The sequence below is a fragment of the Cnephaeus nilssonii genome (assembly GCF_951640355.1).
Source record: "Cnephaeus nilssonii genome assembly, chromosome: 4".
Lineage (NCBI taxonomy): Eukaryota > Metazoa > Chordata > Mammalia > Chiroptera > Vespertilionidae > Cnephaeus > Cnephaeus nilssonii.
In genome coordinates this window covers 85,169,801-85,186,903 of record NC_137075.1, presented here as the reverse complement: position 1 = coordinate 85,186,903, position 17,103 = coordinate 85,169,801, and the positions used below count along the sequence as shown (strand labels likewise).

Here is a 17,103-nt window from a genome sequence, read left to right as displayed (position 1 = left end):
TTATGCAATAAACCATTTTCTCTGATGAGGAAATATCACCTTAGGCTTTGATATAAACTCCAGCTTTAAGGCTGATTTCTGACAAATATTCCACTGCAACATTTTTTTTTTTTTGGCTGTCATAGAGGTATTACTGTAGTATTGTTTGAAGTCTTCCATTTTTAACTAAATATGGCATCTGATGTACCGTATTTTCTGGCGTATAAGACGACTGGGCGTATAGAAGATTTTCCTGGGTTAAAAAGTCGTCTTATACGCCGGAAAATACGGTAGTATCTAGTGCTCTGGGTCTGCAGATATAATGCAATAATGTAGCTCATCAAAAGAATATTAATAACATTTACGGTAACCCATGGAAAATGTCTTTCCAATTCCCCGTCGGGACCAGCTTAGCTTCTCCTCAGCAATGGTCTGTTTTAACATGCACACTCCGTGGACCTATCACCTCTGCCCTTTCTGTTGGCTGCTAGGAACCGCCACATGTACAGAACTCCAGTATCATGTATTGTGGACACTATTTTTAAAAAATTTCCCCCTCGGCCACACTTTTCCATTATTCCCCCCTCCTCTGCGCCCTCCATGCACACAGAGATGCCCTCACTGAGTTTTAACTTCGTGATACTCTATATTCTACATGTACCTTCAATGGCTGCTTCAAGTCCGCACTGCATCAAGTAGAGGTTAATAAATAATGACACAGAAACAATAATGATGCAATGTAAAACAGACAAGCTGCTTTCATTTTGGGGGCCTTACTTTCTTTGTAAAATGGAAGTTTTAAGATCGATAGTCCCTAAACTTTCTTCCAGCTCAAACACTCTTTGAAACAGTCTTTGAAGCTGCATAACATTTAATACTGAATCTGGTTAAAAGAACCTATTAGCCAAAGATTTTTCTCTTCTCTATCGTCTTCATTTCCATCACTCTTAACAGACAGCTAGACACCTGCATACCCTACAATTACAGGATGTGGTCTGACAAGGCCCAGGCAGGGAGCGAGGATTCATTCATTGAGAATGGAAGACAAAGCTTCCAGGAGCTACACCCAGCCATTCTGCCATTTCTACTGCCTCCCAAGGCGGGGGGACTATCCACTTGCTTCCCATCACTCATTGCCCTCCATAAAATACAAGAACGACGAGAGGTGAACCAGAAGTGAGCAGTACACTGAAGAACAAAGGTGACGACAGCTGGCTTCTAACGACTCGCGTGAATGTCCTAAAAGGACCTGCATTACATCATCCCAAGTGAAATCTGGTGATGAACAACTCTACCACTCGGAGCTCACAATGGCCGGCACTCACAAGCCCCACAACTCTCCGCAGTCGTACATCATTACCCATTCATCAGGTGAGAGAACGAAGGCCTGGAGGCTAATTCGCCCACGACCACAAGGCCAGAACTGGCAGAGGCAGGACTGGAACTCACAGGATTAATCTACTTTTGGGTAGACTTAGGTCAGTCACTAACGAAAGGACACCTCTACTCCAAATCCCCAAATTTCTTCACCTTATAGTGTCCATCGCATCTCACTCAGGGCAGAGCCAATGACAAAATGGAAAACTGGGCACTTCTTAAAGAGCTGTGGTCAACAGAAATTAGAAATTCAGTGCTAAACGTGACGCAAAGCGTCGTGCTGAAACCCTCGTCAACTGAAACACACCCTATCTCCTTACTCGCTTCTTCAGTTTTTTATTTCCGTTTCCTTTAATTTCTTGTTACCCATGATTCTCTCCTTTTTCTGTAGGACACCAAGAAATGCAGATCGAAACACAGTTGAGCAGGATATTGAACAAATCATCATAAGACTGGACTCCTGAATCAGGAAAGTTAGGTGTCTGAGGACAGCGAGGTCCCTGCGAGTGTGCGACTTTGGCTCAGGAAAAGCATTTACCCTCTGAAAAGGGAGAGGTGTGAGCCCGAGGACCTCTAACTGCTGCCCTCTGGCTTCTGCATTTTTAAAGACTTTGTGACCCAATTTTATTTATAAGGTAATTTGCTCCCTTTATGTAACTTGTTGGTTTTCCTCTCTTTCTCTTGAATGACCCTTAATTGCTTTCTTTAAAAACTGTAGTTGACTGGCTCCCCACAGCATAAGGGCTCCCCACTCCCAGGCATCACCATCAGAACATCAGTTTAATTGCTCTCTGGGTATTTTCCATCTTGCCAAGAGAATGGCTGTTGAGGGTTCGGAGGTGGCAGATTCGGAGGTGAAGACAGGTTAACACTGGTCATGAACTGGTGGACGGGGAGGGCCCTCCTGCAGTGCAGCTCACTCAGGGCGCTGCCTGCCAGGGAAGCACCAAACCTGCTCCGGCAGCAGCTGGGCCGGCTCTTGGGCAGGTTCAGAACCTTTCCAAACCTTGTTCCCCTCATGGTTTTAATGGAGGTAGGGCTGGCGGGAAGATTTCTTTAAAAAGCCTGGTACACAGGAGGGGCTCAGATAATTTGCTTTATTTTCCCTACCCCTTCTTTTCCTTAATTAATGACTCTCCCGTGTGAACACACATTGATGTTTGTAATTATGTACAATCATCCTCCCCCCCCGCCCCCCCCCCGCCGGGTACCCGGTGACCCTGAGAAGGGGGTGGAGTGGGGGCAGCGTGCCTGGAGGGGAGGCCTGTTCTGCCTCTCGCTGGAGCTGCAGTAACAACTGACAGAGAAGAAGAGAGTGACTAGTCAAAGAAGAGAGTCATTAGTTGCTGGGAAAACAGCAGTGGGAGTGTGAAGTGCGGAGGAGAAGGAGAAAAATGACAGAAGAGAATTCTCTTATTTTGCTAAAAATCAGAGCAAGGTGTTAAAGCTTCAACTGCTCCTTTGAAGTTGGTCTAAGGGCGAGTGGGGCGAGCAGGGCTTGCAGTCCTGCTAAGGCATCGATGGCACGTCTCACCTGCTCAGAAGGCCTGACGGGCATTTTGGATGGAAACTGTAGTGAAAGGAGCAGAGTAAGTCAGGGCTCGTGGGCTGTGTGGTACGCGCACCCTCCACCCAGCCTCCCTCTCACCCCGCATCCTGACACCCTGGGTCATGTCACCACCAGAGCTCACTGGCTAGGAGAGGATGAACTAGTGACTTAGAAGCAGTGTGGGGACAAATACGGCTCATCCATTCAGGGTGGGTGGGAGCCGCCTGTCCTGGTTTGCAAGTGTGAACTGTGAGCCTGTATCCCAACTCTGTGTTCAGCTGGGTCAAGTTAGTAGCTTGAAATTGGCCGCAGTGGGAGTATTTACACCACAGGAATTAGCAAATGTTCCAAACCAAGGCTCTTTTCCCCCACAGAAAGCCAGGTCACCCACAAGTCCCTGCTTATACTGGTGTGTGGGGTTTGTACCCCGAGCATACAAAGTAGCAGTTAAGAGCTTGGATTTGCAAGTAAAACTTAATGATGACCTTAGGAAGTTACTAACCTTTCTGGTCTTTGTTTCCTTTAAACAGAAAAAATATTAATGGTATTACCTCACAAGGTTGTTATAAAGACTAAATGCACTAATCCATATGAAAGTGCTTTTCCAAGACTTGGCATATCAAATACTCAGCCAATGTTGTTTTTACCAACACACCACAGAAGGCATAGCTAGCCTGGTATGTCACAGTCCATAAGCCACCTCCTATCATGAACCCATCTTTCTAGTCACTATCCACAACCCATGCCAGCAATGTTCCCACTCCAACCTGTCTCCTCACACACTCACACGCCCGTTCCCCTCTCCTGCCCCCAATACAAGCTGGGGACCAGAAACAAGGGAAAAGAGCTCTGAGCAAACAAGGTGGCGTTGAGAGACCTACAGGCTTCCTTTTGAGGAGATTAGTCCTCAGACCAGGAGCGATAACTGTACCGTGTGTAATTAAGGTGGACAAGTCACAAAGCTTGGTTATCTTCTCCAGTTTATGGCTGCCTGTTCAGAGACAATAAAGTAGGCAATCTATAGGAGAGATCAAGGGACAGAAGACAAACAGCCCAGGGGAGGAGCACAGAGCAGCTGGAGGGCTGGCAGGACCCTCACTGCCTTTCTGACGCACCCGAGAGCTGTCTCGAGTCCCAGTTCAGCAGAATGGTGACCCCCAATGCTGATGTGCTTGAGAAGCTAGAGAAGACCCGGCCCACTCAAAGGCAGGATATGTGTGCAAGGTGGTTTCAGAATATTCACCGCCCCCCCCCCCCCAAAAAAAAATAGCTGAAACAAAAAGTTCTGGATATATATTTTGGTTTCTAGAGAAATCCAATCATCCAAAATGGAGTATTTCTTCCTTTCTTTTTAAAAAATTGTTTTTATTGATTTTTTTTTTGTGAGAAAGGAGAGGGATAGAGAGATAGAAACATTGATGAGAGAGAAACATCAATCAGCTGCCCCCTGCATGCTTCCTACTGGGGATTGAGCCCATAACCCAGGCATGTGCACTGACCAGTAATTGAACCAGTGACCTCTTGGTTCATTGGCTGATGTTCAACCACTGAGCCACACCAGCCGGGCAAAACAGAGCATGTCTTAAAGCAGTCAGACAAAGGGATTTCACCGTATTTTCACAGAGGCGCATACTCTCTAGACCAGCAGTCGCCAACCTTTTGGACACCACGGACCACCGGTTGGCGACTGCTGCTCTAGACCATCCAGGAGGGAAGCAATATTAAGAAATACTATCACAGTCTGGCCTGCAATGTTTGAAGACCTGAAGTACATTTTGGTTGTCACTGCTGCCTATTTTTAAAGGACATCAATGACCCATCATAACTGTTCATACATTCTACCACCTGATGTTCATGCATCTGTGAGAGTGCAGGTGCAGACCATATTTTGGGCGGTGGGGGGGGGGGACCGATAAAGAAGGTATATTAAGAGAAACTCTTAGAAAATAATGGGTTCAAAGCAAATTAACAGAAAAAAGAAGAAAAAACCTAGCAAAAATAGCATGTGTATGCCCAAAGGAGAAAAGTAACAGTTGATTAAATCTGTTCCATCAAGAAACCTCCCCAGAGACTGAGAGATTGAATTTTCACCAGCGCTGCTGGCTTGGCAGGAGCTGGGAGGGCGGGAGCTCCCGGGCTTCCCTTTGGGGAAAGGCTGGAACCAACTGCCAAAGAACCGAGAGCAGGATCAGCTCATCGGAAGCCAATTCCTGACACACGGATGCAGTTAAGAAAAAGCCTGGTCAGTCACGTTCAGCCCTCCAGGCGGAGATAGCTGGGTCGAAACAGCATTTTTGAGTTTTGGACGGCAACTGGGTACAAATGAGAGATTCCTAAGAATGAGTGTCACGCAACATAAGAGGAAAAAGCCTGACAGCTTGCGATGCTGAGTGCCTTCTACTGTGAAGTGTGCACTGATTCTCAGCTACTGGTGCAAGATGTTTGAGATGCTATTACCAGACTTCTCTATCTGGAACAGCAACTTCATAAATTGAGAGATGTAAATCCTGGGAACGGTCCAAGTGAGTCATTCTTTCCAGCTGCTGCTGCCACATGCCGAAAGGGAGCTGTCCTCAATCAGACTTGCCGTGGATGGAACTGCAGCGTCGCATGTAACCTAGTGCTCCCACCGCACCCTACTCCCCTACCCAGGAGACCTTCCACCCGGCACACAGACCCAGCCCCGGACCCTCAGGCTCAGCTGCCCAGGCAGACCTACCTCCGTGGGGTGCAGTCATCATGCGGGGGGATAATGACGACCTTCACCGTGACGGACGTTCTCAGGAGATCGATCATCTGCTCGTGGCTCAGAGTGGCCACGGCCACCTTGCAGATCTCCACCAGCCGGCTGCCCTGCCTCAGCCCCGCCTGCCAGGCGTAGCCGTAGGGCTCCACATCCGCCACGATGCCCTCGTAGTTGACATGGAAGCCAAGCTGCCCTAGCCCATTCCTTCGCAGAGTCATCTCCACGGACTCACAGCCTTTTGACACAAACTAGACAAGGAAATAAAAGAGCGTGGTTTAATGAAACGGGATTAAGTGGTAAGTGGTGGACACGAACTGGCAGCACATTGCAAACAGGGCCACTTCTGAATACTCTGCTGCCAGCCACAGAGCGGTCTGGTTGTTTCCCCTTCACTGGTCCATTCATTAGGCCAAAAGGAACATATTTGTTGCATCCAAAGAACTCAATAGCTTCACCGAAGTGACAAGGAAACCTCTAACAGAGACCCACAGGGAGCTGGCTGCCAAGAGAAACCATATTCTGCTACTTATTTTGTCCTTAAAAACATTCAAGGCGGCAGATACCCAATCAAACAATTCTTTTCAACAACGGATGCAGACTGGCTGGGCTACATCATTGGTCACCAAGGCGGTGGGATCACACCATGGTTTCCAACATGCACAGTAAGTGTGTCTTCCCCTGACCTACTGCTTTTCTTTCTGAAAAAATGATGGGGAATGAATGTCAGGTAAACTTGGTGTTGCTTCACATCGTCAAGGGGGTTTTCAGAGGAGCTGATAAAAGCACGAGCCTCAGGGACTTGGCTCTGGTCTGTCCTGGAAGTTTGTCAAAGGGAAACTGCACGTGGGTTAAGGGAGGAAAGGCTCACCTGCAACCTTCTGACAATCTCCTTGATATCCTCATTGTTAGTGAAACTCTCCACCGAGACACATTCTCCTCGCTCGTAGAAGATTTTGAGGCTGGTGTCAGTTGAAGTCCACCCTATCACGTCTCTGCAGGAACAGTTGAAAACCACGCTCTTCGTTTCCTGTTCGATGAGGACGATGAACTCATTGGAGACCCCGAGAAGGCAGTCTATTTCCATAGCCTTGGTGTAGTCCTTAGCGCGGACGGCCCACACAATGGCCCCCATGCTGCTCAGCTCAGCTCCTGGGTACGGCTTAGACTTTTCCTTCTTCTTGGAGGCCAGAGAGATGAACGGGAATTTTCCAGATGGGTCAATAGGGGTGTTGGTGACATTCTTTTCGGCCAGATCCTTCAGGTATTCCTGGCGCGTCCGAGTCGCCATGGCCCGGAACTTTTCTGATTTGTGAGCAGCGTTTTCTGCATTTATCACTTTGGCCAGAAGGAAGTCCCTGAACACATTTGACTTAGGGAAAGTGACCCCTTTGGGGATGGGAGGTCCAAAGGAAGGCACATCTCTGGACCTGGTGACAGCCACACTAAGATCAAGGAGAAAAAAGCTGGTCAACACTCTGCAGTCTCAAAGCATGAGAATAAAACACATTTTCTCGAAGACAAAGATGTCCCTCGAAAGGAAAATAACTGTCACTATTCCCGAAGAAATAATGCACATTTCTGCTTACCATGAGCACACTTTTTCTTTCATTCAACCACATTTAGAATTTATAGAACACATTTTTTTCCAGGCCAAAAAACCTCCCAAAAACTTAAAGTAAAAATATTCTTTCATTAACAAATGGTAAACCAAATATAACTCCATGAAATAAAAATTACTGACTATTCTCCATAAAAGACAGTATTTTAAATATCTACTGATTCTTTCCCAGGGGAGTTAGTATAATCACATGACCATTCAGAACAAGTACAGATTCTGTAAGAACATTAGTGCGGTTTCCATTTTAGATATGACGCTCCTAAGCAAATAGCTTATCATGAAAATACCAAAAGATGCATGACATAAGAGAGATGTATTAAAATTTCTTTTTAACTAAACAAACATTACTTGTTGGCCTATGCATCAGGCATTATGCCACCAAATCAAAAGCATAATTTAAAAATGAAAATTGACATTTGAGTAAGGTATTAAAATGACTTTGATCTCTAGAGTATTAATAGCAACAATGCTTTAAAGTCTTATTTTCAAACTGAGCTATTCTTTGGTCCGCATTCTCTACTTTTGGTGTTTGACAATTTGTTTGTGAGGAGAATGTTTTCCTTTTCTCATTCCTTTAAGCAAAATTGACTAAAGAAAGCCTGTTTGTCACTTCTCCTACACAATGCTAAAAGTGGGCCCAAGGACCATACGAGAATCTGTAAAAACCTATTATTCTTTAACCTCAAAAGGGAAAATACATTTCCTAAAACAACAAGAACAACAGGAGTTAAATAAAAACAAAGAGGCTGTGTGTTTTATATCATGTCCCAAGGTCTCATCCAAGGCCTCAGCAAAGTTTGAGAGGGCTGGAAATGATGACTCTAGCAGGTCAAACATCCCTCTTTTCAAATTACCTAATTATTTAAAGTAAGTCAATTATGCAATTGTAAAGCAATAGAAAATCTGTTCCTCCTGAACTCCCAGAATGGAAAGAAGATAGAGAGCATGCATCTTTAAAAATAAATTGAAGAACTCAGTTTCATTATTTTATACTTTTATATGTACTTATATATTTGGCTTTTCTTTTATTATTTTATTTTTGTTACCTCTCAACCGAAGATATTTTTTCCCCACTTATTTTTAGAGAGAGTAGAAAGGAGGGAGGAATGGGAAGGGAAAAGGGAGAGAGAAACATTGATGTGAGAGAGACACATCTATTGCCTCCCGCACACACCCATACATGGCTGGAGACTGAACCTGCAACCCAGGTACATTCCCTTGACCAGGAATCGAACGTGGGACCCTTCAGTGCATGGGCTGATGCTCTAACCAATGAACGCACCAGCCAGAGCATGGCTTTGCTTTTCAAAAAAAATTTGCTTCTTGTCAAAATAGGATAAATTGAAAACAGCAACTTCAGGACACAATTTATATATTTTGTCAGAAAATGCCACCAAATGGTTGCTTTTCAGAAATTTACTATTATTTTTTAAAGAGTATCTAGTTCACTTCATGACAAAGAAAGTAGCAAGCAACACTCCATTTTCTAACTGGAAAAGAGAATTTGAAGAAACCTCCATATGTAGTATAGCCTAATTATGCAAGTATTAGAGAGGCAATTTTTCTTGTCTACTGTGAACTCTCTGGCTTGAATACTGACAGCTGTATAATTTAAATTTGATCACGTTATATTTTTTTTTAAGTCAAGCAAAAGATGCTAAAATCCAGATTTGCTGGCTTTTCTAAGAGGAATCCTGTGAGGATCCAGAAATATTTAACATCTTTCATTTTTAAATTGGCAATTTCTTTTCTGGCTAATTTCACTTCAAATCATTTTTTTCTCAAGAAGCAGCTGTGATTTTATTTTAAATAAGGAGAGGAAAATGCTTAGGAGGGGGTGTGAATATGAGCACCATCCATTCACTTACCCCTTGCACTCACTGGCTTCCTACAGATCTATTTATTAACTGATAGAACTTGAGACAAACATACTGAAAACCCACCAACAATTAGAAGCCTCTAGAATAAACTATGAGAAAAAGAACCGAATCCTTAACCTATAATTATCACTGATTCACTGTGGTAGGGAGGTGAATGATACAGACACTAAAGTCAGTTTTGCATCATTAGAAATAGAATCTTTACTGAAGATGAGGAAGATGATACCCTAACACGCTCTTTTCAAATAAAGGGTTCTGTTTTTGGGTAAATCTAACTTTTCTGCAAGGTTTAGAGGTCATTAAGTTAAGTACCACAAATTCTGAACTCTTGATAATAAGGTTGCCTAAAGCTAAGTAGGAAGAATATTTTGCCTCTAGAAGAAAAGAAGCCTTTCCAGAATTTCAGTTTGCTGTATATAGACACTTAAAATGTATTAATTATAAATGGTTCTTGCTATTTTTAAATAGCAGATTCCAAAGGGCTTGGCATTCTCACGTTTGCCTTGTATGCAACTTTGCATCTCCTTAGAATACATTCTTTAAAATTATAGCCATGCCTTATTTACTCAGAATTGTGGAGGACTAGCATGTTCTACTCAAGAGGGTTATCTAGAAGACAGACAGACAGAAGTTCAGAGGCTGAACAGTTATGGAAAGTGAACACTGGATGGAAAGAAAACTTGGAGAATTCAATGTTCCTCAAACTCTGCCAATAAAATCTTGAGTTTCATCTTAAAATTCATCTTGGTTTTACATTCTACTGAAGAATATGTTCCCTTTAACACAAAATATGTTCTGTCTCCAAAATCTTGGAATAGCCTGAGGGACCAGGAAGGTGCTCTGTGTCTTACTCGGTCATTTGACATATCCTTGAACCTGCATTTGAACAGCTGGTATGGATTCTTCCCTTCTCCAGGAAACAGACCAGAGAAGTGAAACCATTGCCCAGAGCTTGTCAGAGAGAGCCAGGATTGGAATCCGAGCTTCTGGACAGCTGAAAGCCTGCTCTATGACAAGACCACACTTATTTCCCCTGAAAGAACAATTTAAACTTCCCAGTCTTGAGGTACTTGCAAAAGGGACCATCCATAAGAGTCACATGGCAAAGAGACCACCCAAAGGCTGTTTATAGTGGGTCTGGACCTTGTAACATTTGCTGACATCAAAGACCTTGGAAAAAGTAGCACTACTTGATGCCCAGAGCCAATTTCAAGTTGGGAATGTTATAGACACATCTGAACAGAAGCCTCAATGGAAAAAAGTGAGAATAAGACACCTGGACTTTTGAAACACCATGGGAACAGCAGTAAATTTCTAGCCCAAAATTTAAAAGGAAGGGGATTTAGCATTAAAACGGAGGGAGTTTCCCCATCTTCGAGCCTGGATCAGATTTCCGGCTGGTAAGCTTCCTAGAAAGAGAAAGCAGAGCTGGGCAAAGGACAGAAAAGACAGTGGAAAAGCAAATGTGTGCCCATCATTCGCTCCCTGGGGCTTTCGACTTCCCATAGCATTCACTAGCCAGCTCTCGGTGAGCACCCGCGATACACTGGGCACCGGGCTGATGTTGAGGATCAAGGATGAGATGGCACAGGCTCAGTCCTCCAGAAGCTCCAAGTCTGCTGGGTGCTACATCCAGTGGTTTGCACGGTCCCCTGGGAGTTGTGGGGTGTACTGGAAACACTAGCAAAGGCACTGTTGCTAGTCCTGGGAGGTAAGGGGAGCCCTCCAGAGAAAAGCAAGCAGGAATTCATCAGATGAAGGAGGGGCAGGGGTGTGTGCGAGGAGAGGCATTCCTGCCCAGAGAGGAACATGTGCAGAGGAGGGGCAGGGTACAGTATGTTCTGGGAGCTGTAAGTAGCTCCACATGTCTCAAGAATGAAACGGGGGGGTGAGCAGAGGACTGGTGGAGGTGCCAGTGGAGGCTGAGAGACAGGAGAGGCTGGATCCGCAGGACTCGAGCCGCAGGCTTTGCCAGGCAGCCTGAACTTTTCCCTAAGTGGTTTAGTTATGCACGAAGAGGACATACTCAGATCTTTGTCTTAGAAAGTGCAGCTACACTGGACAATAGGAATGCTAATTAATTATGGCTTGGAATAGACTTTCTGAAAGACATTTCCACCACTTGATCCACTTTGATTTTCCCGCTAGCTGAAGCTTGCATGTTTATTTTTACTCGAGAAGAAAGGAAAGGGGCATTTAATGTGTGTGTACCACACTCCCGCCTACGCGAGATACTTTCCTTAAGGGATTTAACTAGATGTCAAGCACCCTTCCATGCACAGGAAGGGAAATTTAAGATCTGAGAGGCTGAACAATCTGGTCTGATTCCAAGTGCTTTTTGAGCTACATCACACTCACTCCTTTCAACATGTATTACATTTTAACCACTGGATATGGAGATCTTTCTGAGAGGAGAAACAGATTTCTACCTTCCTAAATATAGTTACCGACCATAAATTAACATTTATTTCGAAGACTCAGGATCATTATTATGAACACATTACTATACTAGTTCTAAAGTGAATAATTCTTTAATTTCATAAAAAGTGGGTCAATGTTCCAATTTTCAATTGTTTAAGACATTCTAAGATTTATTAATAGTCTTTTTTTTCTCAATTGATCCAAATAAGGCCCACACATTGCAATTAATTAATTTCATCTTAAAATTTTTTTTTGTTTATTCCCCTCCACTTCTCTTTTTCTTTTTTCCCTGCAATTTACTTATTATAGAAATTAGGCTGTTTATCACAAAAAGTTGTCCAGAGTCTGGATTATGCTGAAACAAGCACCCTCTGTCTTTTGTATTTCCTGTAGTTGGCTTCTCTAGAGGTTTGGCTGGATTCAGATTCAATTTTGGAGGGACAGGGGGGATAGGACTAATTCAAACATGGGGTTATGCAACACATATTTATCTCTTTTGGTGGTATTTGCAGGAGCCTTTCATAATTAATGTCTAGATCCATTAATTCCCTAGTTGTTAAGAAATGATGAAAAAAATTTTTTCACTGTTTGTGCAAACTGAGGCCCTCAGAGTGAATGAAGTATATTTGGTTGTTCCCAAACCAAGTGACCCTAGTCTGCAATGCTTATTCAATTTGCATTTTTGATGTGAATAGTTTTCTGCATCTCCCTTATCAGTAATCACTTATTGATGTTTCAAGACATCCTGGGCACTAAATAGCTCCTTTATCTTCTTGATTTGTTGCTTCTAATCTGCTCCATCAAGTGGACCAGACAATTATACTCATTGTAGTAATATAAATAAAATAAGAGAGACCAGAGGGCACTCTTATCAGGTATGGCACAAGCTTTAGTACACGGACTTACTGATAAATTTCTTAGTTCCTAGCTGTCTACTACTCAAGGTCACCTGGCTCTGGGATTAGTTGAATTAGTCAGTTTTCCCTACGTAAACTTTCCAGAGAGAGAGGACGCCCAGACCAGGGCCTCATTCCCTATCTACTATAAGGATTTTTCTCTCTTGGTTCCCTTGTTGCATCCCAGGGCCTAGAATAGTACCTAGCATATATATGACACGGGCTGTTAAAAACTGGTGAAAAATAAATGAACAACAACAAGCTCCAAATTTGTCTTTTTGAGATTACCTTGTATGTTACATTGGCTAAATTGTCCTAAGACTCTGTTTACAGTGTTCAGTGTTATTTGAGGGCCCAGCATTCTAAGGGCCTCCACTGGCTAGTAAGCTTTCCTACAGTAGTAGCCTTCTCACTGTGTTTTCCACCTTCCTGTGACTGCACTTCAGTGGATGCTGCACTCCTGGCATTACTTCTTTTCCCCACTGAATTCCATCCATCTGTGCTTTGAAACACACACTAAATCTCATTTTCTCATTAAACGCTCCTTGTAACTTCAGCCTATACTGAGCCCACATTCTTCTACACAATTACAGCAAGAAGCTCCTTTGAAGAAACCTCTCTTAAACTTACCACAGTACAGACACCGAGTAGACATCAGTGAATACATGAGAGTGCTCACAGGGGAGAAAGTTGGGAACAAGAGCTTTGAAATGACAAAAAGCAGTCCGATTACTCTACATCATGTAGTGATATTTGCATAACTTTAAATAAATAATTAAATAAAATGTAATAACTATTAGTATAAGTAACATTAAATAAAATTAGTATAAGTCAATGTAGCACCGTACTTTTCAACCAAAGTGCTCCTAATGCAAGAGGCCTATAAAGTCATATCCCTAGGAGTTTGGAGAGAGGCTGGGGTATGAGAAAAACTCACAGGTATAAAAATTATTTGAAGACCCACATTTTATCTAAAAATTGATACAAATTTCTATGCTACTTCATAATACCTTTCATGAGAAAATAAACCCTTTCACACCCATTTCCCTAAGCTTTAAAGGCCACATAAGAAGTGCCCTGTTTATTCTGGGCTTTGAAACCTCTCCTGACCTCACCACGTACCCCAGGAAACATGCCTACCTTGGCTGGAGAAGGAATGAGAAAAGTTAATGCACCTCAAGTTTACAATAAGAGAAGATGACATTTTCGTTTCTTGTAATTTCCTTCAGTGATGTTACAAACTGATGTGTTGGCTTGGATTTACAAAAGGGCAAAAGTCAGTTTATAAGCAATGAATTGAATCTTCAAACAAGCTTGGCCACTAGGAAATTCCAGACTAACTCACCCATGTGACCAGCAGGGGTGTGCAGTGTCCTGCAAAGGCTCCCAGCCAGACATGGTGGGTTAAGATCCAGGCAACAAATTAAAAATAAGAAAAAGACAGCAAAAATCATGATCTTCAGGCTGGAGGTGGGGTGCAGGCTTGAAAAGAATAAAACAGGTGTCACCTCCTCATCTAGCCAACTGTTTAGACTTGCACGTGTGGCTACTGAGCTCCACAGGTGGCCAGTGTGACCAAGGAGTATTACATTATATTAAACTAGAAGCCCGGTGCACGAAATTCGTGCACGGCAGGGGGTTGTCCCTCAGCCCAGCCTGTACCCTCTCCAATCTGGGACTGCTGGAGGGATGTCCCACTGCCCGTTTAGGCCCGATCCTGGTGGGATCGGGCCTAAACGGGCAGTGGGACATCCCTCTCACAATCCAGGACTGCTGGCTCCCAACTGCTTGCCTGCCTGCCTTCCTGATTGCCCCTAACCACTTCTGCCTGCCAGCCTGATCACCCCCTAACCACTCTGCTGCCAGCCTGGTTGATGCTTAACTGCTCCCCTGCCAGCCTGTTTGCCCCCAACTTCCCTCCTCTGCCAGCCTGGTCACCCCTAACTGCCCTCTCCTGCAGGGTTGATCACCTCCAACTGCTCTCCATTGCAAGCCTGGTCCCTCTCAACTGCCCTCCCTTGCAGGCCTGGTCCCGCTCAACTGCCCTCCCTTGCAGGCCGGGTGCCTCCCAACTGCCCTCTCCTGCTGGCCATCTAGTGGTGGCCATCTTGTGTCCACATGGGGGCAGCTATATTGTGTGTTGCAGTGATGATCAATCTGTATATTACTCTTTTATGAGATAGGATAGAGGCCTGGTGCACAGGTGGGGGCCAGCTGGTTTGCCCTGAAGTGGGTCACAGATAAGGGTGGGGGTTCCCTTGGGGTGTGAGGTGGCCTGAGCGAGGGGCCTGTGGTGGTTTGCAGGCCGGCCACGCCCCCTGGCAACCCAAGGGGAGGCCCTGGTATTTGGAATTTATTTTCCTTCTACAATTGAAACTTTGTAGCCTGGAGCAGAGCCAAGCCTGGGGCTCCAGCAGCCATTTCTGTGGCAGTTAATTCACCTTCTACAATTGAAACTTTGTAGCCTTAAGCGGGTGAGCCCGGCCAGGATGTGCGGAAAGCTTTGCTTCCCCTGTTGCCGCTGGCAACCGTGGCCTGCTCTCTCAAGCTCCATTCTGCCGCCATTTGTTTGAATTTGTTTACCTTCTATAATTGAAACTTTGTAGCTTGAGTGGAGGCTTAGGCCTGCAACGGCTATGGAAAGCGTGGCTTCCTCTGTTACGTGGGAAACCTTGCTCACTGTGGCTGTAGCCATCTTGGATTGGGGTTAATTTGCATACCCGCCCTGATTGGCTGGTGGGCGTGGCTTGGCTGGTGGGCGTGGCTTATGTAGCGGAGTGATGGTTAATTTGCATATTACCATTTTATTAGAGAGGATTCCAAAAACTGACCCTCAACTCACCTATTTGAAAGCTTGCATGTTTAGAAAAATCTGAGTATGTGAGTCTACTTTTCCAACTGCAAGTTCTATGAAATCTAAAAGCAGATTATTTCTAATGAAAAATAAGCATCCTGAGATAAGCAATAAGTCTAAAATGCAGCCTAGATTTCCAAGTCTTAGTCCACAAACTTATAAACTATCTCAACAATTTTAAAATTAAAAAATTACTTGTTGAAATAATATTTGGGGAATTATCAGGTAAATAAAATATATTATTGGCTCAAAGTCACATATCATCAAAATTTTACCTATATTTTCTTACTTTAAAAAAACAGGGCTATTACACATATAAAATTAATATGTGGCTTGCCTTTGTCTAAATAAAATGCTTTCCTTATATTTCCTTATAAATGGGAAAGCATTTTATTTAGACAAAGGCAAGCCACATATTAATTTTATATGTGTAATAGCCTGTTTTTTAAAGTAACAAGATAAAGAAAATGCATGCTGTGTACTGGGTTCATGCAAAGGGTTTCATGCTACTTTGAAAGCTAAACCCTTGTGAATAGTCACTAGGAAGTCTGGGGAGTGGGAACCTAAGTAGTTTCTCTTAAAAACCATTCACAAGGAGTTAGCTTTCAAAGTAGCATGAAATCCTTTGCATGAACCCAGTACACAGCATGCTTTAAGAGTTAGGGTGTTTTCTAAATGCAGTTACCCATCCCATTATCATCAATGCCCTACGCTTTCTTACTCCACACCTAACTGACGCAGCTTTCAGAGGCCAAGTTCTTGAGAAGAGGCTTCAGATCTAGGTCTTCTGTGTTTGCATTTCCACCCCGAGCCTAGGAAACCAAGACCTCCCTGGTCTTGGGTTTTCACGCAGGGCTGGCATCCGAAACATTCTGGAATAACTGGCATGTCACTAGCAGGGCAGCAAAGACCTGCTTCACATGGTTGGGAGTGAGGCATTGAGACCAGGCTCGGGAACCAGACGCAGTGCGTGTGAACCTCGGCTCTGCTATGACCAGCATACCCAGGCAAGCTCTCCCTCTCCGGGCACTTAAGTTTGCTCATCTGAAAGTGGGGATGAAAACAGTACCGACCTCATAGGTTTTTTAAATGAAGGAATACATGGGAAGTGCCTAGACTAGGGCGGGGCTTATATTAAGAATGCAAACACGCAGTTACTGTGGAAAGTGCAAGGATGGTGGCAGACAGCATTAGTCCAGAGTAACCTTTATTTGTTTTGTTCCCTGAACTTGCTAGCTCTACGCCTATAATTAATTTGCATCATTCCTGGAGTTAGACAGTTGTGGACCTCACCACAATCCAACTCCCAATCTGTGTTGCTACTTCCTGCATAGGTGGCTGTATTAATTCAAAAACAAATATCCCAAATAAACAAAGCCTCATCTTCCAAATTTTAGGGATTAAGATACAATAAAAATTCATATTTTGAAAGGATAGATTCACATTAGAAGCATCTTACTGAAGCTGGAATATCCTTTCACATCTTCTTGGCACTATGCCCCCATCAACCCAGCATCTTGTCCTCATCACCAATCCCCTCCTATATTCTCGCCACGGCCTCTGTGGACAGATGCCTGGATTCTGAGACTCATAAGCCTGGGTCTGTGAGGGACACTGAAACAATTCCACCAAATGTGTAACCAAGCCTGGAAATGCCTCTCAGGTTGCAGTTGGAAATGTTAGAGTGAATCAGTCCTAAGCAAGGGTTTGGGCTTTTTAAATACTTAGTGATTAAAAAAACAACCTTCTCTACTAACTATGATCATTCTTCTCTGCTCTTGCC

The 17,103-nt window shown here is 43.9% G+C and overlaps 1 protein-coding gene across 18 annotated transcripts in view; it reads right to left on the bottom strand.

Moving 5' to 3' along the window:
- Positions 1-17,103, bottom strand: part of SIPA1L1 (signal induced proliferation associated 1 like 1) — a 333,288-nt gene that overhangs the window by 67,732 nt on the left and 248,453 nt on the right. For all 18 annotated transcript variants that reach the window (XM_079768725.1, XM_079768716.1, XM_079768714.1 and 15 more), the window contains 2 exons: positions 6,520-7,093; positions 5,625-5,899 (listed from right to left, as the gene is read on the bottom strand). In XM_079768725.1, the coding sequence (XP_079624851.1) occupies positions 5,625-5,899; positions 6,520-7,093 (849 nt within the window). The remainder of the gene's footprint in view (positions 1-5,624; positions 5,900-6,519; positions 7,094-17,103) is intronic.